At 47.9% G+C, this 27,415-nt stretch overlaps 1 protein-coding gene across 1 annotated transcript in view; it reads left to right on the top strand.

Annotated features, from left to right (window-relative positions):
• The window catches only part of FCHSD1 (FCH and double SH3 domains 1), a 28,628-nt gene extending 1,218 nt beyond the window's left edge, over positions 1 to 27,410 (top strand). The window contains exons 2-20 of the mRNA XM_066624002.1: positions 654 to 751; positions 2,974 to 3,019; positions 11,952 to 12,025; positions 13,222 to 13,366; positions 13,545 to 13,681; positions 13,888 to 13,951; positions 14,121 to 14,249; positions 16,316 to 16,438; positions 16,950 to 17,045; positions 17,144 to 17,260; positions 17,494 to 17,598; positions 19,277 to 19,438; positions 19,758 to 19,886; positions 21,737 to 21,820; positions 22,398 to 22,575; positions 22,818 to 23,023; positions 24,732 to 24,816; positions 25,115 to 25,182; positions 26,686 to 27,410. Coding sequence (XP_066480099.1) covers positions 654 to 751; positions 2,974 to 3,019; positions 11,952 to 12,025; positions 13,222 to 13,366; positions 13,545 to 13,681; positions 13,888 to 13,951; positions 14,121 to 14,249; positions 16,316 to 16,438; positions 16,950 to 17,045; positions 17,144 to 17,260; positions 17,494 to 17,598; positions 19,277 to 19,438; positions 19,758 to 19,886; positions 21,737 to 21,820; positions 22,398 to 22,575; positions 22,818 to 23,023; positions 24,732 to 24,816; positions 25,115 to 25,182; positions 26,686 to 26,751 — 2,112 coding nt within the window. The 3' untranslated portion in view covers positions 26,752 to 27,410. The remainder of the gene's footprint in view (positions 1 to 653; positions 752 to 2,973; positions 3,020 to 11,951; positions 12,026 to 13,221; positions 13,367 to 13,544; positions 13,682 to 13,887; positions 13,952 to 14,120; positions 14,250 to 16,315; positions 16,439 to 16,949; positions 17,046 to 17,143; positions 17,261 to 17,493; positions 17,599 to 19,276; positions 19,439 to 19,757; positions 19,887 to 21,736; positions 21,821 to 22,397; positions 22,576 to 22,817; positions 23,024 to 24,731; positions 24,817 to 25,114; positions 25,183 to 26,685) is intronic.
• Positions 27,411 to 27,415: the final 5 nt, after the last annotated feature.

Below are 27,415 nucleotides of genomic sequence, written 5' to 3'. Positions count from 1 at the left end.
TTCCACTATTGTCCAGCACAGGAGGAAAAATGGAAGACCAGCATTGTTTCCCACAGTCATCCACAAAATGTCCCTGGGAGTTCCACAAGCCAGAGATATATTATTCTCTCCTCCTACCCCCCTCCCCCCACTGATATTCAGACTATACTGCCTTTGACCATGGATGTTCTATGTTGCCAGCATGACTCATAATCCATGAAATATCTTTTGTCCTAATTCTATTTTAAAACTCTTAGTGATAGTGACCATACCAGATCCTGTGTCAGTGATTTGTTAATCATTCATTGTGTGACGATTATTTTCTTTTTTCTGTCCAGAATCTCCTGCCAGTGAGTTACATTAGTTTTAGGTAAAGTGCTTCAGGCCCCTCATTTTAGTTGCCTTCCTCTGTACCTTTTCCTGCTCTGTGATACTCTTTTTGAGGTGGGATGACCTGAACTGTACATAGCATTCCAAGTGTAGCCACACAGAGAGTTGTACAAAGTCATTATGGTACCAGCGGTTCTATTTTTAGTCCCTGTCCTAATGACTCTTGGTCATTTCTACAGCTCTCTTACACTGAGTTGATGTTTTTGTTGTCTTTGTGTTGTTTTGTTGCCATTCACCCAGTTTTACTCCTGCCCTAATAGGATGCAAATCTGTTTATTTGGCAGGTTAAGCTGACCCAAGAGGTGAAGGTGCGCTTCATAGAGCAACTGTCCAGCCTGCAGAATAAGCAGCAACGGGAGTTGGAGCTCCTAGAGGATATCAGGTAACAAGCCAAGCCTGCAGAGGATCAGAGGAACTTGGGAAGCAAGCAGAGAAGCTGTCTTTTCAGCTGTGTGACCGGGAATACCCTCTCCCACCTGTGTTAAATAGCTCAAGAAGAACAGCCAAAGATGGCCACAGACTTTCCCCTTGTGGACCCTAAGCTGCACCTGACACCAGCCTCCACATGATCCCACTAGAGTTGACCCATTGGACCATTATCAAGTGAGAGAGTGTAGGTAGACCAGATTGAAGCAGGATGCGCTCAAACCCAGGCCCTTACTGTGCAAGACTGTGGCATCCTGGTGAGGGGGAAAGCAGCTGTTGTTACTCACTGCAGTTTTTTTTCCCCCACTAGGCCTTGTGGGTTGGGATGGTGGATACTGCTGGATTATTGGGGGAACTTGGCTGAATTCAGGCCATTTCTGGAAGCTTTTCTGTGGGAAAAACTACAGATTATGTTTAATACTGATCTTCTTTGGGGGGGGACTACGTTTGAAAAAAAACAACAGATGAAGTCATTAAGACTGCAGCTAGAAGGAGGTATGGCTTCTGGATGCTAGCGTCCTCTCACAGTTTTCCTGGGAAAAATCAGTTATGGTCCCAGCTGCTTTTAACTGTGCTGGGCTGGGTAAAATATATGTGTTCAAGTAACGGAAGAGGTGACGAGGTGACAGGGTGACATAATGTTTTGTTCTGGCTCAGGTTCCTGTTGGCTTGAATTCTGCCATTGTTGAAGATAACAAGAAATCCTGGCTTTGCTTAGAAGCAAGAGACCAATGTAGAGACTTAAAACAGTAACTTGCTTTTTGAAGTGGTCCTGCACTGGTATTCTGTCTCCCCCAACATCTGCACAGTTGAATGGGCAGAACGACTGCATTGCAAACTTTCTCAGTTGCCATGCCATACTGTGTATTTCTTACACAAACGCACTTCAAAGGCACTCTTGTAATATTTATTTTCTTTGTTGCTAATGGGCAATAATGCAGCCATCTGTGGTAGTGTAATGGTCATTTCCCATTGCTTCTATCCCAGGTTCTGTTGAAAGTTGCAAGGCTTTGTTCATTACAGATGCAAGAAGCTTCCTAATACTGAGTTGGACCATTGTCCCATCTAGCCCATTACGATGCTGTAGACCCCAATACGCCAACCAATCTGCTCATTCTTCCTCTGCCACCAGTTCCTACCTTACCAGAGTTGCACTCTCTGTGAAGCCTTGAGGGAATAGGGGCACCTTCCTTCCAGGTTCTGAATCCCCAAGTCTGGCTAACCCTCAAGTAACCTGGTGTTCCTCCAGAATTTAAACCTAGAACACAACAGAGCTAACACAGCTTCTCAGATGAAACTGGATTTATTTACAAGTGCAACTTTGGTAGTAGTATTTCTCTCAAGTTGTTCAACAAGCCAATCCATCAGTGATAAAGCTCTTCTCTTCTGGCTCCTGATGGAGAAGTGGCAAGGCACACCATCAGTTTTTTGACAATTGACAAGGAACACCATGCTACTGCTTGGGGGGGGGGCTTATGGTCCTACTAATTGACCCTCCCCCAAACTCCTGCAGCCCATCTGCAAACCATTCACTGTACACCAATGTGCCCTGGCACACTGGTTAAAAATAGCTTGTTTAAAGGCTTATGGATTGATTGTTCTCTCCTGCTTTGACTAGCCTTACTAGTTTCTTTTCCTATGTTGTCTTGTGTCTCCCTGTCTAAATGGTCACAACCAGAAACAATTCTCTTGTTTCATGTTGCACTATAAAGATGCTTTCTGTAACTTAGCGCTGCTATAAATGAGTTTTTTTCCCCCCACAGCTCTGCTAATTCCACTTTACACACAGATGACTAGGAATTGGCTCTTAAATGCCCCTTTTTGGCTACTGCTCTTTACATTTACTCTTTTTGGAGGGAATTTTAAGCAAAACTGTTCTTCCCACCCTTTTTAACTTAAGGTTTCAGAGGGAAATTTCTATTTAGTGTTATAGCTGCCTTGAGTGCCCTTCATTGGGATAGAAAGATGGGATATAAATTCTGTATAAATAACTTATTTTCTCCCTTCTGAACATCATGGGAGAAGGAAGATGATATACAGATTTTTTCTGAGGCCAGTATGTGAACCTTCTACAGAGGAAACATTGTTTCATTTTGCTTGCAATGAATGTTTTGATGCTGATTGTGCTGGAAGGGCTGGGCTGAATGCTTGTTCAGGATCTTTGTCTTCTCCTTCCAGGTCCTACAGCAAGCAGCGATCTGCCATTGAAAGGGAGTATGGGCAGGTGAGGCAAGACAGGGTTTCCGAACTGCTTGTTAGAAGTGTGTTGTGTGTTCCAGTGTAAATGGTGTTTGGTTAACAGCAGAACAGGACAAGAGGGTGCAGTAAAACAAAAGCTGGAAAAAGGCTGAAAAGCAACAGCTTGCAGCTACCGGTCTCAGTCACAGCCAGTTTTTCATTATATACAGCTTTAAATAATGAGCTGTAATGAGAACAGGCTAGGCTTATCTTGTCAATTCCATGCCAGCATCCTCCCCCAGCTGCAGCAAGTGACCAAGAGTGCACTTGGCCACAGCTCTGCCAGCCATCTGAGGGCAAGCATGATAATCCTGCAGGCATGATAATGCCCTATACGAGTTATATCTGTACACGTAGAAGATGCTGAAGCTCTTCCTCATTGGAACCATTACGGTAGTCCTGAAGTACAGCATGTGGAAGTACTCTCTTTAAACCTGAGGTCAGATGGATTTATTTTATTTGTCACATTGTTATACCACCATTCCTTTAAGGAGTTCAGAGTGGGTTGCATGGTTCCTGCCCTCCTTTTGTTGTCCCAACAACCCTGTGAGTTAGGTTAAGCTGAGAGACAGTGACTGGCCCAGGGTTACCCAGTAAGCTTCATGGCTAAGCAGAGAATTGAACTTGAAACTTTCAGATCTAACACTAGAACCACCACACCATCGTTGATGCTCAAATTCCTTGCAATGAAGGGTTGGTGAAGTCAGATGTGCCTCGATTGTGTTCAGTGTGAAATGTCTATAGTCAGTCAGGAGTACCCAGCTACGTGAGAAAGACTTGTTGCAATAAGTAGTGCTTAGCTAAGCAGTGGGACTGACTGGATCTGGCTCTCACCTGTTTTCTGTTTTGGAAAGGTTTTCTGATCAATGCCCTGCACTCTGAAAAGACAAAGGGGCTCTCGCCCACATCCCCAGAGGAGGGAACTTACTCTGTAGCAGCGACATCTCATGGCTTTGTATCCCACACTGGGTGTTTCTGACAACATCCTACACTCTAGCCTACTTGCTCCTGCCTAATCTCTCATTCTCTCTTGGTTGCATCTGGGAAATGCACAAATAGATGGCTTCGTTTGGCTGTCCCCACTGCGATCCAGGCCCTTAACCCATGATGTCCCACCCTGGGATAGCACGTGAGTAGGTGATGTGGTCCCTTGCTGTCACATCACTCCTGTGCATTTGGTCTGCTATCATCTTATCCCATATTATATTTTCTTCCTCCCCATTTTGATTCATCAACATTCATTTATGTTTGTAAATGCTGTTGCCATGTATAACTGCAGCATTGTCTGGACATATTTCACACCTAAAATCAGGCATGGAAGATGGATTCAAACATACATCTTTTAGGACCAGCTCATACACTTAGTAGAATCAAGAGTTAAAGCCTTTCTGGAACTGTGTCAATGCAGGAGGGAAGACCTCATATTCAAATGATGGGGAAATTGTTTGTGATTGACCTGAATTGGGAAATAGTAGTGTACTAAACCTCTAACCATTGTGAATTTTGCCTCATGTCCCTTGAATTTCTGAGCATTATACTGTGCAGGGCTTATTTAAAGAACTGGATTTATTCATTTAGTGCAGTGGTTCCCAACCTTTAGGAGCTCAGGGACCACTAAGACAAAATTTGGAGACGGCGGGGACCACATGCAACCCCCCCCCCCCACACACACAAAAAATACAATTAAATTTGTAATACTTAAGAAGATTATTTAATAATGAATGTGATGCTTGCATTTGCTTCACTAACTGTGAAAGTCTTGGGTTTACATGGAATACATGGAACACAAAATAATTCTCCCCCAACTCAGAGGTTTTCACACCCACCCAAATCAATCCAATCTCTTTTCCCCCACACCAGACCACATTATGCACAGCCCTTGCCTCTTTTAAGTGTGGAAAAACACCTCAAAAGGGAGAGGGTAAGCACAAGGGGATTCTAGACAAGTCATGCAAGGTAGTTAAATGATCCAACAGAAAGCACACACATCCCTCCACAGTTCCTTTTGTTACACAGCCCTGGCCCTGCTCCCCCCAGTTGTGAGTCCAGAGTCCTTAGGAAAGTGTTCAGCACAATTTAGGCAGGTCAGTCCAGAAGGAGAAGCACCAGCTCAGAGCAACATCTCAGAATGGCTGCTGCATTTCTCAGGAAGAAAAGTCCTTTTGGTGTGCACTGCAAGGTCTTTAGGGGAAAAAAGCCTCTCTTCACTTCCTGTTCTAATTGCTGTCATACTCTAGCAGTGGACTACTTTGGTTGGAGCTAAGAGAGTGTGAGCAAGCCTATAGGTAGACTGCAGCCACAAAACAACAGCTGCCTACTCTGCCATTAGTCTGTGGAACACCTTGCTCCAAGATGTGATGATGATGTCTAGACTAGATGCCTTTAAAACAGGATTGGAGTAATTTCTGGAGAAGTCCATCACAGCCACAGTGTGACTAACAGCCCCATTCTAGGCATGTCTACTCAGGAGTAAGTCCCATTATAGTAAATGAGGCTTACTCCAAGGTAAGCATGCATAGGATTGCAATCTGAGGAGACAGGGGAACTGGCCAAGTGTGGGGTGGGGGGGCTCCCCATAGACAAAGCTGCTACTGCTCTCTGAGAAGGAAAAGTCAGGGGTTTCACCTGCTGTACTTGGCTACGGTGGTGCCTGTTCTGCAACTTCTGGAATTGCTTCTCCCCAGGTGAGCAGCTTGCAGTAAGACAGCAGAGATGCTGCCTGTTTCCCTCTCCAAAAGGGGTGCAAAAACCTGGTTGCCTGGGTCCCTTGCTCCACCCCTGGGCGTTAGAAGAGCACATCCAGGGGCCCAATCCTGCCAGCTGGGGAGGGGGTACCAGGGATGGAGGTTGAGCATATTGTTTCTCCCCTCTCCTGCTGCCACACCGCCTCCAACTCCCTTCCTCTGTGTTCCCTGTCCAGCTGGAGTCTGCACTCCCAGGGAAATCACATCCAGAGAAACCCACTCCCAGGGAAACCCCCCAGCCAGACAGCCAGCGATGCCTTTGGGAGCCTGCTCCTTCTCCTCATTACTCCCATTCCTCCCCCTTCTCAGGCCCCTTTCCTCCTCCTCCCCCTCAGGCCTCCCTCCTCCTCTGCCCCCTTGCCCCCCCTGCCCGCCCACAAAAGGGACTTCCCAGGCTGGCTGGAGTCCTGATCAGACTCCTGAGAAACCAGGCTGCCAGGGCTCACCTGAAGGCACAGCATCAAGTAATGGAGGCAGTGGGCGGCAGGGCACCTCTCCTCTGCATGCAGCTGAGCCACGAGGCTGCACAAACGCTTGCGCACCTTACAAGGCGCCTGTGCGTCACTTTTTTGCTTGTCTGGGCACTCACAGACAAGGAGGGAAGGGAGGTGGAGGGGGGAGGCAGGAGACCAGAGGCTATGCTCTGATTGGCTCTGAGCTGCTCTGATTGGCTGCTGGTGCTGCAGAGGCTTTTTTTCTTCCTGGAAGGGCATTTTTTTTCTTTTTTCACCAGAGACGTCAAGGACCACCTGAGGGGGCACTGCAGACCACCAGTGGTCGCCGGACCACGGGTTGGGAACCCTAGATTTAGTGCATGGAATTTTTGTAATTCATGTTCTCTACCAGGATAGGGGTGGTTGTTATCAACTTTGCCTTAGTGGCCCTAAAGCAGAAACTCAAAAATGTGGGAAGCTGCCATGTGCATGCTGACCTGGGTTTTCATAAAAATAACCCCGCTGGATCAGGCCAAAGGCTCATCTGGTCCAGCTTTCTGTATCTCACAATGGCCCACCAGATGCCTCAGGAAGCTTCCAAGAGACCTGCATCTGGTGCCCTCCTATGCATCTAGCATTCTGACGTAGCCTACTTCTAAAATAGAGGTTGCACATACACATCATGGTTTGTAACCCACGATGGACTTTTCCTCAAGAAATTGTCCAATCCCCTTTTAAAGGCATCCAGGTCAGATGCCATCACCACATTTGTGGCAAGGAATTTGACAGACTAACTGCATACTGTGTAAAGAAATATTTTCTTTTGTCTGTCCTAACTCTCACAATACTCAATTTTAGTGGATGTCACCTGGTTCTGGTGTTGTGTGAGAGGGAAAAGAACATTCCCCCATCCACTTTATCCATCCCCTGCATAATTTTGTATGTCTCAATCATATCCCCTCTCAGGTGCATTTTTTCTAGATTGAAGAGCCCCAAATGCTGTAGCCTTTCCTCATAAGGGAGATGCCCCAGCCCAGTAATCATTTTGGTCACCCTTTTTGATATCTTCATCAGCTATTATGTTTTAATACTATTATTTACAAATAAGAGGACTTAGTACTTGTCTTTGTAGAAGCAGAGTTTTCCATGGAGCCAGATTCTGTATCACTTAGGGCGCAATCCTAACTTACCCAAAGGCAGTGGCCTAGGTGTGCTGGCATAGTGTAGACCAGGGGTCTCCAAACTTTTTGGCCAGAGAGCTGCATCAAATGTCTGGCATGGTGTTGAGGGCCGGAAAAAAAATTTAAATATAAAATTTAATTAAATAAATTAGAGATGAAACTTAATGAGTGAATAAATGAATGAATGGGATCATTCATTTAACCTCTCTGGCCCTCAGAATACCCTCCAGACACAATCAGAGCACAATTCTGGTCATGTTTAGTTGAATGGGCCAGAGGCTTTCAGGGGACAAGAGGTTGTCTGTGTGCCGGATAGAGGCTTGCCGCGGGCCGCATCTGGCTCTTGGGCCAGGGTTTGGAGACCCCTGGTATAGACCATATCCAGAGGCTACAGTTGTGCTGCATCCAAAGGTGCTGCAACAGTTGGCTGGCGTAAAAGGCACACAGGGAATGGGGCGGCGCTGGCGCAGCATCTGAGACGCACCTGCGCAGTGTATCAGTTGTATCACAGCCAGGAGGGGGGCAGGAGTGTGCCATGGACAGTCAGAGGGCCCACCTCCCGCTCCCACCACACCCCAGCAGGGCACCTTGGACCTCTGGGCATCTGAAAGAGATGGTAATGGCATTAGCTCCCCAGGGCTGCTGTCACTGCTGCCTCCATGTCAGGACCTGTGTTGGGGCCGGCAGCTGACAAGGCGCCTCACACGCTCGCATCACAGGGCCGGCGGGGACGCAGCACTGGGGTGCTGGTGCAGGCACATGCAGGCTGCTGCTCCTGGGCATCCTCAGGCTGCTGTTCCTGGGCATGTGAACGCTGCCGCCTGTCGCAAACTTAGGGGGGTTTGGGGTGCTCAGAGTTCTTGGTTCTCGAACCCTCAAGCCCTCAAGGCCCCTCTGCTCAGTAGTACTGCCACCACCCTGTATGTGCCAGTGCCTCCGTCCAGGGACACTGAGACCCTCTAGGCTTAACTCTATGCCTTGCAGGCAATGAGCGCTTTCTCCAATTAAAGTTTCATTCCTCAAGTTACTAGACCTCAGTGAGCACTTGGTAGCTTACTGAATGGCTAGGCAGGATTCTGATCCCTTGTCCCTAACAGACAATGAAACAACTTAGTAAAAGAGATTTTAATTTATTGAGTACATAAGGTTACATAAGGCAGCAAATGCTAGAGGCATAAATATCTAGGAAACATATCAGCAATAAAATAATAAAGCTAGCTGGCTATCTCTATTAATCCCTGTCTCTCACCTGGGTCAATTACTCTTGTAGATCTTTTAGCTCCAGGGCTACCTATGAGGCCAGGTGCCCTTGGTGGACAATGGAGCTCCAAGCATGCAGAATCTTGCACCCAAAAACTGTGTCCAAGAAGGAACACACACGCACCCCTTGGGGCACTCATTATTGTACTTCTTATGCTAATAGTGCTGAGGTGACTTCATACTTATATAGACTGTCCAATCAGAAACGTTTGAGGACAGAACCTTCTTAAAGTTGGCCTGGTTGCTAGCCCTCCTAGTTTTGACCCCTCCCAACTGGAGATCCATAGCTGCATTCCATTCCGCTTGATCAGGTGCCTCTCTGTCTACTAAGGTGTTAACATTCCAGTGGGCTGTAATTCTTGTTGTTTGTCCTTTCTGGCCAGCATGGAGAGACAACAATCTTTTTGTTTATTTACTCACATTCTTGCAGCTAGGAACTGCTAGCCACTTCTCTGTTACTGACTTAGTTTGGCTCAGGCTCCACATGCTAACCTAGGCCTAACACGTACATATTCATGACACCACCCACAGGGATGGCGAGGCAGGGCAGCAGCTACCTCAGCAGCTCGTGTGGCCATCCCCTCATGGTTCTTGAGGAGGAGGCGATTGTCCTGCATAGCTCCTAACAGGTCCACCATGTGCCTGGACATGGTGATCACCCCCTGGACCAGCTCCTCATTGGTCCACTCTAGCCTCTCCAGGGAAGCAAGCAGGGTGATGTGCCCTTCACAGCTGGCATCCATGGTTGACTGTCACATGCGTCCGGCCTACAGGCATGTGTGCTCCACCTGGCCCCACATGCCCATAAGAACGTAAGAACATAAGAACAGCCCCACTGGATCAGGCCATAGGCCCATCTGGTCCAACTTCCTGTATCTCACAGCGGCCCACCAAATGCCCCAGGGAGCACACAAGACAACAAGAGACCTGCATCCTGGTGCCCTCCCTTGCATCTGCCTCAGGTGTCCAGGCCCTGCGGTGGGTCAGGTGCTCTGCCATCTTCCTCCAGTGTCTGTTCGGCACGCAACGATGACATCATCGCACCAAGGGGCGGAGGGCGTGCTACAGTCGCTTCATGGGCGTCCGTCATTGCTGGTGGGGTGTCGCTTTTCAGCATGGCAGGGCAGCGTGATGGCCCTTGCACGGGCATGCGACCTGCATCCCTCCGTCGCAATGGCGGGCCAACACCCCCTCCCCCTTGGCCAGGGTGTTTGGTTGGCCGGCAGAACTGGCCTCCCTTGGCCTAAGGGGGCCCATGTACAGCTGGGCCTTGCAGCTCCCATCCATGGCGCCCCCTTGTGACCGATGTTGGGGTGGCCAGACAGGAGACTGGGCTTGTGGGGCTGTGTTGATCACTTTATTGCAGGTGGGACTGTGTGCTCGTGGAGACTGTGTGGTGTGCTTGTGCAAACGGGTTTGGACCTGTGGCCACAGCGTTCAATGGCCACAATGCTGGCAGCCTGAACAACCATGGCAGCAGCCCCCTCTGGACCTGGAGGCCTTTAGCCTGGCAGCATCCTTCCTGGTGGGGCGGCAGCCTGCAGGGAGAAAGAGGCAGAGAGAGCAGGTGGCAGTAGCAGCAGCAGAGGGGCCTGCAGCCAGGGCAGCTGCACTCTACTCACCTGTCAGCCCCTGTAGACTACCCTCCAGGGCAGGTCCCATTGGGCTTACTCTGGGGTAGGTGTGTAGCAGCAGGCACCCTTGGCTAGCCCTGATGGGGAACAGGAGGCACCTGCTCACAGCCAGCAGAGGATGGGGAACAGGGCCGGCTGCAAACCCACCCACATACTGTCCTTGGGGGGGCAGCAGCCAGCCTGAATGCCCGCCCTAGAATGCTGCTGTGTGGGGCAGGGTTGCAGTGCCCCCACCCTCTGCTTACCTGGCTGGAGGGTCTATTGGAGCAAACCTGCAAGGAGAGAAGAACTAGACGGGCAGACAGATGGACATGGTGAGTGGTCTGATCATTCAGCATCTGTTGTGTGTGCAAGCCCATTCCCAGTGCCTGGGTGCGGTGTTTGTTTGTGTGCAAGGAGTGCTCCCCACCACCTGAGTCCCATCCCCCCCTTACCTGACCGGAGGGGAACCTGCAAAGAGAGAAGGACTGAACAGACAGACATGGTATGGTTAGCACCCAGTGCCAGGGTGGGGTGTTAGTGTTTTTTTGTGTGTGCAAGGAGCGCTCCCCACCACCTAAGTCTCCCCCTGAGAGGACAGGGTGACATAGCCCCAGGCCGCACACCCTGTTCTCTGAGGGAGTGTAGGCCCTGGGGTGCATTGGGATTGGCAGGTGCATTGTCTGGCTGGGGCAGTGGCTCAGCCAGTCTGTGGGCTGCTGAGTGTTTTCCCCGCTGTAGGCGCTTGCATGGAACCCTATGGGTCTCCTCAAATCTGCGCCACCTCCGTCATTGGCGCAGCGACCATCGGCATCGGGGGGACGTGTCTGCCTGGGGAACAGGGGTTTGGATATGGCTCTGCTGCTCTGCTCCCCGGCACACCCCTGGCACGCCCTTGGAATAGCCCTAGCGCCGGGCATCCTGCATCGGCGCAGCGCTTCTCCTGAGTTGCGCAGGCCCAGTGCCCGGGGGATGTTTGTGCCGGTGCCTGTGGCGCGCCGGATGGTTATGCTGCCACTCCGCCAGCGTACATACAATTGCGCCAGCGCTTCTGTCGTTCCGCCAGCACAATTGCAGGTTAGGATTGCGCCCTTACAGATTTTGCCATTGTTGAAATAATGGAGGCACAGAAAGAGCAGGGTTCTGTATTTTTTTTTTTTTAACATCAAGAAATGGGAATGAACTGCTCCCAGAGACCTCTGCAGTCAATGGACTTCCTGATTAAAGGAACTTGTTAACTGCTCTTCCTGTAGAAAGCTCAGAGTGGTTTTCACAGGATCCTTGCAGATCTGTTTAACTTTGACAGTGTTATAGCTTCTGGTTCTTCCCAGACTGACTGTTATGCAGCAGCCGATAACTAGGGCAGCAAGTGATCCCCAGACCTTTATACATTTGGAGCCACAGCAAAGAGATGGCAAGTATGGCCATTTAGCAATAAAGCCCTGTGGCAGAGAAGCTGTGCACTCCGTACGTTTCAGCTGTCTGGTTTTCCTAGTGGCCATATCGGGGGGGGGGGGTTTGGGTTTAGGATAATGGATTAGAGCTGGAAGTCAAGTTTGGAGAAGAGAGAGGATTAATTCAGCTAATTGTTTTAATTGCTTGTTCTGAGCTACTTTGAAGATCCACATTGGTGGAAAATCAGGATACAAATGTTTCAAAATAAACAAATAGTGGTTCTATTTTCAGGCACTGCAGAGGCTGGCAAGCCAGTTCCTGAAAAGAGACTGGCAGCGGGGCCAGAGTGACACCAGTGACTCCAGGTAGGGATTAGTTTTGTGGTGAAAGAAGCTGGACTGCCCTGCTTTCTGTGGGACAGTGTCATCTGCTTGATGACCAAGGAGGGAGAGCATTTAAAGAGATGCTGGGGCAGAGCAGTGTGGTGATGTTCCCCTCTCATCATTAGAAGAGGGGTATAGAATCTGGCATGGTGACATGACAACTTGGTCTCCTGCCAGTCTTTTAAGCTTCTGAATCCAGAACTGGTGATAGTGGAGTGCTCAATTACATAACTGCTTGGTTATTAAAAGCTTTGAATTCACTTTGTTGCCTTTCTTGGCATCTCCATAACCTACGTGTTGTTGAAAAAAATCCTTGCAGAAAATGCAATAGTTTTTGAGGCTAGTTAGGCTTTGTGCTCTTCTCTATTAGCATATCTGTGTTGAAGTATGCATACACCTCCATGAATCTGGGTGCAGAAAACAAGTGCTTCTGCACTGACTTTCCTTCTCATAATTATTGGGCAGGAAAGATGTGCATTAGCTGAGAAGTGAAGAAAGTAAAGTGGGAAGGAGAAGGTTGTCATCATATGTGTCCCATGAGAAGTATTGCTAGGAGAGGAGGATGGCGATGCGACAGCAGTAATTCTAGGGTAAGGGAGGAAGATCAGCAGGACCTGAGGAGAGGTGGGAAGGGTATGAGGGAATGTTAGGAGAGATAGCCAATTGGAGCATGTATGTCTTGCAAAAAAAGACAGTTAAACAATGAACATAAAACCTGATTGTCTACAGAATCCACTGTGTTGTGTTGTCTGTTCGATGTAGTTCTCACTAGTGGCTTCCTGGAATCCAGTCCAAAGTGGCAGCAACCCAATTCCAAGAGCCTTGAGGGATGGTTTATAGGCAGAAGAGTTGGTGCAATAAAGCATAAGCGCTGAGGCCGGATAGAAAAACCAAGAGCTCAGGAAGTGGTTTTACCACTTCGAAGAGATCCTGAGAGGCATCATTGCATATGTAACAGAATCTAAATTTAAAGGCTTGTCAGAGACCAACTGTGAGTCTGCAAAACTCTTAGAAGAGTCAGGCAGGCTGTGCTGTATATAGCTTGGTACTTAAGGCAATGACTGGCAGGAAATGGGAGCCCTAGGGTTCATGGAGGAAGATGACCTTGTGCATCATAGAAACTACAGCGGGGCAGGTGGGAGCTGGTAACATCTTGGCTTCCTGTGATATTTCTGCAGGAGCGTCTTCACAGTCTGGAAGAGAGTGATTGATGGCACTAGCTGCTCTGGCCAGTCCAGAGTTGCCGCTTCGGACAATTACCGCAATGTGAGCACAGAGGCAGCTAAAATGGCTCGGGTGTCCAAAGAGTATTTGCTCAAAAAGGTACTCCTCAAGTGGGATGGGATAGGGATAGGTTGCAGGGAGGGTTTTGGGGGTAGAGAAATCAGGTTTCACTCTTGTTAGAGTGAGCTTGCTGCTTGCTACTTCAGTATCAAAAAGCAGCAGGTGAGGTGAAAGGGCACGTCTCCCAGCTGGCTGCTTTACCCCCAAATCCTCCTAGGCTGTGGAACGACTGCTGACTACACAGACTGAGCTGCTGGAGACAGTGAAGGAAGTCAGCAAAACCAAGAAGCATTACATGCATCTGCAGCGGGCCAATGAGACAGCCAGGGAGAAGGCTACTGATGTGGATGCCAGGTGAACCTCCAGTTCTTTAAGCCCAGTAGGCAGGAACTCAAGAGTGCAGTTGTCTGGGAACTCCACTGGATCTGAGGAGTGTGTCCTGCTGATCTCTCAGTTTTGTGTGATTTGGGGGGTTAGTGAGAACTTTCCAGTGCTGAGACCTGCCCATGGATTGCAGTCAGAAGGTCTGTGGGAACTGATGCCCATCCTTTTCCCTACAGGCTTAAGAAGAGTGATCACGGCATATTTCATACCAAAGCCAGCTTGCAGAAGCTCAGTGCCAAGGTCAGAGGCCCAGCCTGCCTGCCAGTTTGGAAACACTGAGTGGGTTCCAAAGGTGTGAGGCATGTGCCTTGTGGACTAGCGGGGAGATTCTGGGTTCGGGGGTGTAGGGCTGACTAGGAACTTCAGTGTAGAGTGCATTGGTGTTATACTGACTGTTCTTTCATTGCAGTTCTCCATGCAGCTGGCTGAGAATTCACAGCAACTGGTGGTGGCACGGAATGAGTACATCTTGACTCTGACAGCTGCCAATGCCCACCTGGGACACTACTACAGCGTGGAGCTGCCTTCTGTCATCAAGGTGGTATTATTATTTATACAGCATCATTCATGTTCATGACAGTTCAGCAAGAGTAAAAAAAGGAGATCTTTGCCCCAAGAGGGTCACAGGCTAGAAAATGACATGGGGTGATAACAAAGGGAATTGGATAAACAGGAAAAGCACATGCAGATGTTTCAGTGACATGTACTTAGTTACAAAGTGGATTTTTAGATAGGATTTGCAGGTTGTGAGTAAGGAAGCATCCCACAGGTGTTCTGAGTTCCTATTATAAGGGGCAGCAAGAGAGAAAAGGCAGACTTGTTTAATGGAGCAGAAGTCCTTCAGATGTTGGAGGATGCTGAAACCAGAAGAGCAAAGGATATCAGATCTGAAAGGTAGGAGAGATAGAGGCCTGGAGGGCTTTGAATGTAAGGAATATGTGCTGGGTATGGGAGCAGAGAAAAAGCCAATGAGGTGGATTTAAGGAGGGGCATGACTGTGATCTGTGTGATGGCAAGGTAAATGCCCTTAGCAGCAGAGTATTGGATGGAGGTCAGGAAACTGAGATGAGCCAACAGAAGGCCAGCAAGAAGTAGGTTGTAGTAATCAAGAAGCTACCAGAACATCTTTGCTGAGGGGACAGAAAGGAAAGATTGGAAAAATGTGAAGGGGAAAAACTGCACAATTTGCCAACAGACACTAGGGGGAGCAAAAGAGGAATCAAAGATAAAACCAAGATTTGCATGCCTGTTCAGTGGGGTGGATGACATTGTCAGTCAGTAAGGAGAGAGTAAATGGGAAGGAAGACTTAGTGAGAAAGATAAGACATTCATTGACATACCGAGCTTGTGATGGTGATGAAGCATCGAAGTTGAAATGTCGTCAGGCAGACAACTTGAGATACAGGATTAGACAGAGGAAGAAGAGAGTGCAGGGGCAGAGAGGTAAAACTGGGTGTAGGTGGCACTGAATGCTGTGGAATTTGATGAAATCACCCAGGGACAGTGAATGGAGGGATGGTAGCCAAGGTTCAAGAACAGAGTCCTGAGGCACCCCGGCAGAGATAGGGAAAGGAGAAACATCTCCCTGTGGACAGGTAGAAAGAAAACCATTTGGGGACATAATCACAGAAGACTAAGTCACAAAGGGAGTTGAGCAATATATCAAAGGCAGTCCAGAAGGGCAGAGAACCTTTGATTTGGCAGTAGGGAGATCATTGGTGATTTGGGTGGGGAGGGCAATTCATTAATGCTAATGGGCTAAACAGCAGCCAGATCAAGAGAACCCACAAATCAGGACCATGATGCAGGGTTGGACAGTCTTTGACACTCCCCCCCCCCCCAACAGTCTCAGTTCGGATTGTGAATGTGGATGTGCAATGCACGCGCATAACCACCAAACACCCCGGAGCTACTGTTTGAGAAGGAAAACAAATCTATGGTGCCCATGGGAGGTTTTCTCCCTGCTAATAGTAGCTGTCACAGTGAGGAAGGGCTCTAGCCTTTTCTCATCCCTGTCTGCTCAAAATCCCTGCCGCTACTGGGGGGGGGGGGGGATATAGGGATTCTCTTTCTTTCCCTTGTGGGTGGAAAAGGAGCAGAATTGAGATAATTTTGAGCATACCAACCGTGGGAACGGAAAGGGTTTGCAACACCTCTTCCATTGCAGCACTCCCAGGCTATTTCTCATTTTTCTGAAAAGGGGAAAGTAAGAATAGTGAACTTCCTAGTGACATGTAATTTGTTCTTGCCTTGTGCATTGTCCCACTCTGCCTCCCAAGAGTCAGAAGCCATAGTTTAGCTTGAACCAAATCTCCCCCCCCCCCCGCTGCCAGTTTCTTTCAAAGCTTATAAATGTCTGTCATGTAGCAGACCCATGTACTCAGGTCCTTTGCTTGATCTGTTTTTCCCATGCTTGACCCATGTACAGAATCTCTGTCCTTTGCTTGATCTGTTTTTCTTACAGAGCGTGGTGTCCTTCTGACATTACCTCCAGTGCATCTTGATGTAATAAAATCTCTGTGTACCACTGTCCTCAAGGACGCTGTCTGTGCCTTCCTCTGCTCACTTTTCATCAACTGGTATTTTTTGTTCTTGGCTTTCTAGATACTAGATGGTGACCTTTATGACCGGCTCCAGGACCAGCTTAGTTTGATCAGTAAGACAGACTTGGAGGTCTGCCAAGGCACACAGGAACTCTTCCAGGGTGTTCTAGATGCTTCTGCACAGGTAACGGGGCTCTGAACAAAATAGTTTTTCCCAAAGTTGCTGTTTATCTGGTTGGAGAGGAAATGCAGGCCTGTTTCAGATCTGAAAATGTAGATCCAGAGAAATGGGATGAAGTCTTGGGGGGGAGGTGTCTGAAAATGCTTCATATCAGTGATGTAATGGTGTGTCAACAGGAAGTACTTCATACAGTGTATAATTACTCTGTGAAATTTGTTACCACAAAATGCTACTAATCATGGTGGCTTTCTGCTACCTCTAGGTTCGGCTTACTCTGCTTACTGATTGCAAAGGAGCAAGAGTGGGAGAGGAATATGCTTTTCTCTCCTGCCTGTAGGCTTCCCAGAGGCATCTGGGGAGCCACTGTGGGAAAAGATGCTGGATGAGATGGGCCTTGCCTGATCTAGCAAGACTCTTTTGTTAAGGGCAATTTCCCTGAGAAGGATAAGTTGTTAGTAATCATATTAATACAGCATCATCTCAGAATGACTTTCTCTTCTGGCTGTTCTTGCAGGTGACCCGGGAGCAGAATCTGTCCCTCTTCCTGCAGAATAATGCTGTCTTCTCAGCGATGGTCTTGCAGCCCTTCCAGCCAGCAGGAGCTGATAAGGTTGTAAGCAAGGGACAGCTGCAGGGCTTCTCCAGCCCAGGCTGAGGGGCAAAAAGGTGTTTTCAGACAGTGCCATTAACTCGAGTGTTTCCTTCCAGGTTCCACACCTGGATATTAGTGGCAGCAGCATTGGGGAGAGTGGGCTGAAAAAAGAAGCACGCCGCTGGGCCACTAGGGCAGCAAGAGATTACAAAATACAAACTGTCAGTGAACAGGTAAGCACGTAGGCCTTTGTTCCAGGAACACTTCACACATTGTAGGGTTTATCTGTGAAATATGCGTCTGATTACTCCTTTTCCCTGGCTGTCCTTCATCTTCAGTGTTGAGTAGATACAAAGCAGAGAGGTATGCCCAGAATTAACAGGTTCTGGTTGGTTTTGCCTCCTGGGATGGTGAACTTCAGCAGTATTGCTTGGGTCAGTTTAGCATTCCATGTGTGGTTGTGTAGATTCTACGAAGAATGGAAACCAGGAGGCAGCAGATCCCTGAGGCAGAGATGGCCAGCATGGAGAAAAGGATGGAAGAAGTAAGAGAGAACATACGAAAGGCAGAGGTGAGTCTGTTTGCATTTTTCTTGTTCATCTCAAATAATTTGTCTCAGTGTTTCTCAAACTGTGCTTCGGAACCCACTAGGTGGGTCGAGAGCCCATTTCAGGTGGATCCCCATTCATTTCAATTTTTTTTATATGTTCGACTTGATGCTACCATGGTGTGTGACTGCATTTGGGGAAATGTTACAGACCGGTACTTATGTATATTCTTTTAACAATGATAGTAAACGGGCCTTACTCTTGGGTAAGTGTGAGTAGGATAGCAGCCTAGGGGCCCAATCCTATCCAGCTTTCCGGCACCGGGGTAGTCACAGTGTAGCCCCAATGTAAGGGAACAAATGTTCCTACACCTTGAGGAGGCCTCTAAGACTGTCCCCTCAACACAGGAAGCAGTGCATACCCCATAGGCATAGCAGCACCAACACTGGAAAATTGGATAGGATTGGGCCCTAGGATGGTTAAAAATTTCCCTGCATCATAATGTCACTTCCGGCCATGACATCACTTCCGGTGGGTCCTGACAGATTCTCATTCTAAAAAGTGGGTCCCGGTTCTAAATGTGTGAGAACCACTGGTCTGTCTTATAAAAAGAGCCCAGCTGGACCAGGCCAATGGCCCATCAGCTTTCTCCATCTCACAGTGGCTCACCAGATGCCTCTGGGAGCACTAAAGGCCACAAGATATGTGTACCCTGTTTGCAAGATTCTCTTGCATCTAGAATTCAGAGTTAGGCTACCTCTAAAACCCAGAGGTTGCATATAGTCATCATGACTTATGTATTATTCATTTATTCATCATGACCTTCAACCTTGGGCAAGTCTTCCCATGTGGGTTTTTGAATGCATGGTCATAAGAATGCCCTGGGAAACCACCCTATCAGTCACCAAAAAATGAACTGTGATTAATTCTGTGGGACCTTCCTGCTTGGATACAGAGAGTGGAGCCCATTTTTTTTCAAAAAGTGTTTCAAGGGAACCCTGCTTCCTTGATGGACAAACAGAACGGCAGAATGGGGGTGGGAGGACTCCCTTGTGGAAGTTGGGGTGGGGAATCGCATGATATGCCAGAAACAGGACACATCTTGCCCTCTGGGGGGAGGGGGGTGGAAATGCTCCTGGCATTCCTGAAGATCCAGGAAGTCTACTGAAGGATTGATAGTATGGGAGGAGAGTTTAGTGCAGCTTGTGTCACAAAGAAAGCCCTGGAAACTCAAATAGAGAGGTGGAAATTAGAAATTAATTAATTAATTAACAGTATTTATATACCGCTTTTCAACTAAAAGTTCACAAAGTGGTTTACAGAGAAAAATCAAACAACTAATGGTTCCCTGTCCCAAAAGGGCTCACAATCTAATTATAGCTGGTATCCACTCATGTGGATGGGGTTGTGGGCATAGGGTTTCGGATTTGTTTTCAAGTGCAGGTGAGAAGGTTTCTGTCAAGTCTCCAGGACATGGAATTCATTCTTGTCATAAAGGTGGCAGCATTGGGGGGGGGGGCGGGAAGCATTCCATGACATTGCAATTCCAGCGTTTACTTTTCCTTTGCAGCAGCTGCTTTTCTTCATTAAAAGGCCAGGCTTTGCCCTCCATTCTACATGTGGATTGATTTTGCAGTTAACATGAGGAAAGACTTGGTGTTGGTGGCTGTCCTGTGACCAAACGGTTTGCTTTTTTTTCAGATCAGCAAAGTGAAGTCGGAGGCACGGTTAGCACTGCTGCAACAGTCTGGCTTGGATGTAGACACCTGGCTAGCAAGTGCCATGGGGCAGGTGCTAGATGAAATGGAGCAAGAACGGCGGCTCAGTGAAGCTCGCAGATCTGAGAGAGGGTCAACTCCTACAGTAAGAACTTCCTCTCTCCATCACTGCTGACCAGCAAATGGGACAAGAAGGAATAGGCAGTCTCCTGCTCCCTAGTTCCAGGGGAACTGTGGAATTTGTCTGCTATCCTGGTCCATACAGGGAATATCCCTGTGCTAGTCTGAAGTTCCTCTTTGGGGATATTTATCTAGGTTCTCCATTTTTTTCCATCTTCTCAGTAATGTACTCTTGGGGTGAAATCCTTGTGCCTTTGGACTAGAGCTGCTTCTTATGCTTGCTTGATATGCCACTTTATCTTCCAAGAGTACTTTCCTAGTAATGACTTCCAGTTTTTCACCAGGCGGAGGAATTTGATCTTGCTGAGTTTGAAGATTATGACGACAGCATGGAACTATTTGAAGATACAAGGCCAAGCCCAAACACGGCTCGTGTCTATCCTTCTTCCTGCAGAGTGTTCTTCCCATACCAGGTAATAGCTCCTTTCTTCTCCTAGGTCTGCAGGATGATCATTTAGGGTTTATGAGCTAGCGCTCATGCAGAGACAGCTCAATAGTGTTAGGGTCCCTCAGGCAAAGACCCATTAGTTAAGAGGTTCACCCAAAGACTCAGGTGAACGTCTTAACAGGAGATAGAAGGGGGTTGAAGAGAGCAAAGGAGTGCTTTTGCTTTACACTCATTTTCATCTGCTGCCCCTTAATTGCACCCAGTACTTATCCACATCTTCTCCATTTCCACCTGAGAGAGCCATCTTGGCATAGTGTGCTCCTGGGCAGGTTGAAAAAAAAAGTGCATCTTCTTCAAAAACAGAGAAAAGTTGAAAATGGTGGAAATTGGATTTAAGGAGCGATGGGGATTTATGTACAAAGGAACTACAGTGGAATTAGGAGAGGCAGGGATATGTTTACAGAATGGACTCGGTAAAGAAATTATATTACTTCTCTGTAAAAACACCAGAAAATGTTTCGAACTCTAAATAATCCTGTTGGAGATAAAAAAGAATTCTTGGAGTCTTCAAGCATGTTTGGTGGGAATCAATATATTGGTGGGAATCAGTATATTGGTGGGATCTGATAGCTTACCTTAAAGTTATAATAGATTGTAACAGACTTTGAAATCTCATTTTTCTCCTTAATAGCACTAGCACTGTTAAATGGCTTGAGTTCAGCATCTGCTCTTAGCAGATGGTTGAATTATTTCAACTAGATTTAGAAACAAGCGTTCTGGAGACTAGATTATTTAGCCACAGAAGCTGACAAACTACACTGGCAGTGCAATCCTATACTTGCACTGTGCCATAAAGCACTAAACAACAACTCATAAGCAAGCAGCACTGGTGGGATGACCTGCGCAAGCCCATCAGCATTCAGACCTTGGGCACCAGCACAGGGGTAGGAAAGAGGTGTTTCTGGCTAGGGGAGGCAGAACAGGGGATGGGGCAGGCCTGAAATGGGGCAGGAATGGCTGAGGCCTTCTCTGCCTTAAACTTCCATCCCAAGCCTCCTGGCTCTATACTGGCCTTCCCAGATTTGCACCAACTACATAGCTGGTGCAGATCTGTGTAGCCCCATAGGGCAGGCTGGAGCTTTACCCTGTGCAAGGGGATAAATATCCCTTTATTCCAAGTAGACCTCCAGCCTCCAAGCCTGTGCTAGATACAGCATAAGCCAAGTGGTCTGGCTTCATCAGATCAGGTTAGGATTGGACTGCAAGTCCCCTACTTTACAAAAGAGGTTACCTTCTGGAGGTCCATTTGTAACTTGAAACTGACATGGGTTAGAACAGCTGCAATCCTGCAACATTGTGCCTGCCTGGAAGCACCAGCAAAGGATGTATTGTGCCTGCATGAAATTGCTGACAGTCGCCTGTATCTCGGATGTCCATAAGTTGAGGAGCATGTCTATTGAAAAGAACCTGCTGCCAGATAAATTTCAAAGGACTTGGCAACCCTTTCTAATACCTTGGAATGATGATACCAGCAGAAATGGTCCAGCAGGACACTCTGGCTCTGACTTTTCCCCCTTGGTTTATTATCTCTTATGTTCTGATATAATTGACGTATGGAGAAACCTTATTTATGTCTATGTTCAACATCATTTCAGTTTACATAAAATACCAGTGTTTAATATCTGGTAAAATGTAAATTAATAAAACCAACAATGTGCATCTCAGTGGGTCCATGATGGACCTATAAGTACTGCTGTTTGCAGTGCCCAGTTGACTTATGGTACCCTCAGCAGTATTGTGAATAGCAGGCTTCTGCTGCAGTGTGTGTTTCTGCCACCTGTGTGGCTGAGCATTGTGTGGTTTCTTGCCTGACAGGCCTGCCAGTCTGATGAGCTGTCCATTGCCCAGGGGGAAGAGCTGGAGGTCATTGAAGATGGTGACATGGAAGAATGGGTCAAGGTTGGTGGAAGGAAGCTGGGTCCGCCTCCTCTCAGCAGTAGAAGTTCAGGACCCATGCAGGAAAAACTGTCTCTGCGGTAGCATGCAACAGTATGAATGAATGCTAAATAATTCCTTAAGGACTTTTAACCTTAAATGTGTTTAAACATGCACTGCCTTTCTTGCCAAAGCATTAACCCAAGGTGGCTCAAAAGAGCAACAATTAAAAGCCCATAATATTGATCTTGCAAATTTGAACTGCACCCTTTTAATTTGCATTGCTGGCTCCCACTAGTACTTCTTGCATCAGCAGGAATTGAAGGGAAGGCTTCAAGCCTTGGGGTACTTTCCTTGGAAAGAGCCTTCCGGGGCTTGTGGAATAGCTTGGTCCCATTTTTGGTAGTGATGCCCAGTGCTAAGGTGTCAATTGAATGCTAGCATCTAGTTGGGACTGGAGAAAGAGCAGAACTCAGACAGCAGCCTTGCAGTCTGAGCCTCATGGATGCCTGGTCTTCCCCAGTAGCACGTGGTAGGGAAGACACCAGTGCAAGCATGTTCAAAGGCGATTCTTACTGTCAATTCTCCCACCTGCCTTCAGGCGCGAAACAGTGCAGGAAAGGTTGGGTATGTCCCTGAGAAGTACCTCCTGTTTCTGGATTCGGTAAGCAGGGAATGCCCAGCCTCAGATGGGAACACTCAGGAAGGATCCTCAGATGTGGCCTTGGAGAGAGAGCTGACGAGCATCATGAGCATGGACCTGATGCTGGAGCCTGGAGGTGTGTCTTGCTAAGGGGGCAGACGGTCTGTGGGTACTGTGAGCACTGAGGAGAGGGATATGTATATGTGGAGATAAGAAGATGCTTTTCTTTCCTTCATGGACAGGGTTCAAGGGGGCCTCTGCCCAACTTGATGAAGTGGCTGTCCCTGCCTGCATTTCCCATTTTGTCCTGCCCTCCTCTGAAGAATATAGTTAGCTGCTGAGGATACCTGCATTGTAATGCAATCTGTTTATTTCCAGCCTGGCTGGTACGAGCTCTCTATGATTACGAAGGGCAGAGTTCAGAGGAACTCAGCTTCCCTGAAGGAGCCATCATCCGAGTACTGCCCCGTGAAGAGGGAGCCATAGACGATGGCTTTTGGAAAGGGGATTTCAATGGGAGAGTTGGAGTCTTCCCATCCTTGGTGGTTCAGGAAATAACTGGCATTTCAGAGAGAACTGAGCAGGTGAGTCCTTACTTACCTGACGGGGAGTAGATCAGTTTCTTTGTCTTTACCTGGAAATGTGATCTAGACTGCGGCAAGGACACGTTGGCCATCATCCAGGCATTTTGCAAATAATTTAGTTAGTACATAAGCCATGTCTAAAATTTTTGCCATCAAGGATAATTCATACTGATAGTTGTTTCTGGCAAGGCTTACATCACAAGAAATGAGAGATTGATACTAGATGCCTGCACCTCCATGAGGACATGGTACCTACAAATGTGCCCACTTCAGGAAGTGTTCCATCTATAGTGAGCATTGCAAGCCCCAGCCTTTTTCACAATATGCTTGGAATTTGGGAGAGGGGTGTTTACAAGGAATCTTTCGAACAGCCCAGTTGTATTACTGGGATAGTCAGAAGGGAAGCACAAATGTGTGGATGATTCCTTGCCCCCCTCCCCACAACTCCCCAAAAAAGGAAGCAGGAAGTAACTAGTTGGTGCTGCACTGCACCTTCTGAAGGAACTTCACCTTGGATGCGTAGCATCACGTAGAAGACCTCCGACTTTCCACCTGAGCTTGGAGTTGGAAAGGGTGATGGAAAATTACTTCCTATCTCATGCTGCTTTTGGGAGGCTCTTGGAGTACCTCTGAAACTCAGCATGGACACTGACCAGGTGAGAACCAACTTTGGCTGACTCCCAAAGCCCAAGCGGATTAGCATGGTTCTAGTATGATGAGCCTCTCCTGGATCATAAAAGAACCAGCTTCTCCATTCTCTAGCATAGCAGTTCCCAAACTGTGAGTCTGGGACCCACCAATGGTGACCCAATTTTTGTTGGGTCACAAGACTTTGTGCATCAAGGGTTAAATAAGCTGTTACTTTGGGGCAGCACTGCTGCCCAATCACCATTATAGCCACCCCTTGGCATTTTATAAATTGGGCAGCAACCTCTAGGGCATGTTGGTCCAACACGTGGTACGCAGGTCGCATGCAGCCTGTGAGGTCATTTTTGGCAATCCCCAAAAGCCCAGTTGCGCCCCCCCCCCACTGCCTCCTTCTGCTTTCGTGGCTTTTTGGTCTCCCTGCTGTACTGTTCTAGCTTCTCCTTTGGAGAAGGATAAGCCAGAATAGTGTGGCAGGGAGATCGAAAAACCCTTCTGCACCCATCTCCACCTCCTCCACTTGCATCCTGAGCTTACTGAATGACTTTAGTGGCTCAGATCATAAAAGTAATTGGCGGTAATGTCATCATATCGCTTCTAATTTCTTCCAGGTCAGCAAAGGTCATGAACCCCCTCTCAGCTGCCCAAAGTTGGTCCACCCTGCTCTACGACCTGTAAAAAAAATTGGGAACCACTGCTCTTGATGCACATATTGTGCAGTTTCTTCTAAAAGAGGATGCTGCTTAACTGCTTGCAAATCTGTGCCATTTTGACAGTTACTCGGAGCTGTCAAGTTGTGGTCTGGTCTGTTAGCCCTTCTCCCTATTTCCAGATGTGTGAGATGCTCACAGAGACAGTCACTTTGTTCATTCTCCAAGACTGCACTTTCTTCATAGCTACCTCATCTGTTCCATGGCTGAGCAATAGGTTATTTGGCTGCTGACCCTGGTACAGTGAAATGTGGGGTAGCACTGTCTGGCTTCCTCCTTCCACTAGGTGGCTTAGGAGTTCCCTTCATCTGCTTTGAGAACCTGCTGATGGCAGTCTGGCTTTCTTATTTCAGGAACTACTTTCACCATCTCCTCCAGCCTTCTCTCCTCCAGGCCTTGGCCATGGTGTACCATTTCCTCCAGAAAGTCGCCTGGGAGGTGAGTTAATTGAGAAATCAGTCCCCCAAGTTCCTCAGAGGTTGATCTCTGGAACAGGCAAGTTGGATTGAAGGAGACTGGCACTAACTACAAATCCCTAGCATGGCTCAGATGGAGGTTTTAAGGATGCCTGAAACCTCTAAACAGAATCTGATATTTTTGTGTATTCTTAATAAGAGAAAACACACCTGTCCTTTTTTTTCCCCCAGGGTGGGGGTGAAACAAATTGTTGCAACTGGTCCTAGACTTGCAATACACCAGAGCTGGAGTTTAAGTGATACTGTGTCTGTGTTTCTAGATGACTGGCAAGAAAGTGTGGCTAGTGGACACAGTTCCCCTGACCTGAACGCACCACGTATTCGCCCTGTAAGTTTTTCTTCATACAGCATCTCTGGTTGGCAACCTTCAGTCTCGAAAGACTATGATGTAAGCCTACAGCACCCGGTATTCCGAGGCGGTTTCCCATCCAAGTACTAACCAGGCCTGACCCTGCTTAGCTTCCAAGATCAGACAAGATCAGGCACGTGCAGGGTAACAGCATAATTAAAGTGGATCCTAGATCTTGAACCTCTTATTCTTCATCCCTACCTATAGACTAGGGCAGTGATCTTCATCCTGTGGGTAGGGTCGTCAAGCTTCCTATGGAGCACTGTAGCAGCTTCACTCTCACTTATAAGAGTGAAGGTGCCACAACCCCTGTCATTTTACACTACCTTACACTACACCACTCTCATTTTACAATGGCTGGAGGAGGCGGTGTAGTGCCTGGGAAGGCATCGGCATGTCTGCGAGAGCTGGGCAGCATGGGACACAATTCCTATGACCTGGAAGGGGTGGGGCCAGCCACTACAGCTGACAGCTTTATTTGGGGTCAGGCAGCTGCCTGGAGGAGATGGCCAGAGTGGGCAGCTACCTTGCCACAGGAGAAGCTGCTGCCACCCCAGGAGAAGAGACAAGGATGTGGCTTGTTAAAGGCCAGGCCACCACCTGCAATCCTGGCCACAGCTGCCTTCTGTGACTCCTGACATTGGTCAGTGCAGAAGGCAGCGGAGAACCAAGCAGGCAGCGAGAGGACAGGCTGGAAATGACATGCCAGCAAGGCTGGAAGAGGTAGGGCTGGCTGCCACGAGGTGGGTCGCCAGTTTTATATTTATTTGGGTTGTGGTGTGGAAAAGGTTGAAGACCACTAGACTAGAGGACTGGTAAAACAACCTAGCTTTTGTTATCTTCTAGTAGGAGAGCCCTTTTCTTATTGTTTGAGAATAAAGGAACCAAAAGGAAATGGCCTCAAGCCTATGAACAACGTGTCCTGCCCTCAGCCCGCAGACTAGATTCATCCTCTTGGGATTAGGAGGGCATGGGGGCAACACATTCCCATCATCAATTTTTAGTTTAACCCATTTCCGTCCAGCCCACATGTATATACATTTGATCCCTGTTGTGTATATGCAAGGTTGGGCAGAAATGGCTTAATTGCTCTCTGCAAACTGCTTTGTCATCCCCCCCCCCCCCAAAAAAAAAGATATTTGAATTTCTTGTAATGACTAAGGGCCCAATCCTATCCAATTTTCAAGTGCCGGTGCAGTTGGGCCAATGGGTCATGCACTGCATCTTGTGGTGGGGCAGCAGTCACAGAGGCCCACTTAAGGTATGGGAACATTTGTTCCCTTACCTTGGGGCTGCATTGCGGCTGCACCAGTGCTGGAAACTGGGTAGGATTGGGTCCTTATTTGGCCTGAGGCAGGATGTTCATGCAGCATTGAAATCCTATTCTAACTGACAATCCCCTAATAATGTTGACTTGTAATTGCAGGAACTTGAGGCTGTGCCCGTTACAAACTCTTCCTCTTTCTTTCTTTCTTGCGGCAGGTTCGGGCTCCTCCACCTCCACCATCTCCAGCCCCCAAAGCTGACTCGCTGTCTGGCCATGAGTAACTCCATGTCTGTTGGGGACAAGGCTTCCAGAGAAGGCGTACTGGCATCCTCCATGACTTAGTCTTCAGCACCCCTAAGCAAAGCTGTTTCTGCTTGGAGCTGTTGGGTCCATCTAACTGCTTCGGAGCTTGTGCCCTCATTGCCGAGCATCAGCAAGTAGGCAGTGTGAACGCGGGATGGGGCTGCTAGGACGAACATTTCAGCTGCTGCGACAAGCCTCTCTTTAATAGCCACCATTGTTTCTACCTCAACACATGAGGATGTGCCCAAATCAGACTGGCTGTTGCAGAAAGTTTCACCCAGAAGCCATGTTAGGGTTGTGTACTGTGAGTGAATACCTGGAAGTGGCAGGCTCCATCTGGCTTTTCTGTACTGGTCCACTGCTAGAGGCTATGCAAGCATTTTTTCCTTTCAGTGGGTGGAGATGGGAGCTGGTCTCTCCCTTTGCTGCTAGCTGGCATCTGTTTGCACTATGTCTATCAGAACCATTTCTGTGCTTTTTTAAGTCAGTATAATGGCAAGATGTGAACTGCTGCAGTTCTTGAACAACTAGTAGTGTTTTTTTTACTGTACCCTGCAGAGTGAGTTAGCTCCTATGCTGTGTCCTTGAGGACGAGAGCTGTGTGGTTGTTGACCCAATAAAGAGACCTCATTCTGTATGTCT

The sequence above is a fragment of the Tiliqua scincoides genome, chromosome 4, assembly GCF_035046505.1.
Source record: "Tiliqua scincoides isolate rTilSci1 chromosome 4, rTilSci1.hap2, whole genome shotgun sequence".
NCBI classification, from domain to species: domain Eukaryota; kingdom Metazoa; phylum Chordata; class Lepidosauria; order Squamata; family Scincidae; genus Tiliqua; species Tiliqua scincoides.
Note: the sequence above shows the minus strand (reverse complement) of the source record. Positions and strands in the feature narration are given on the sequence as shown.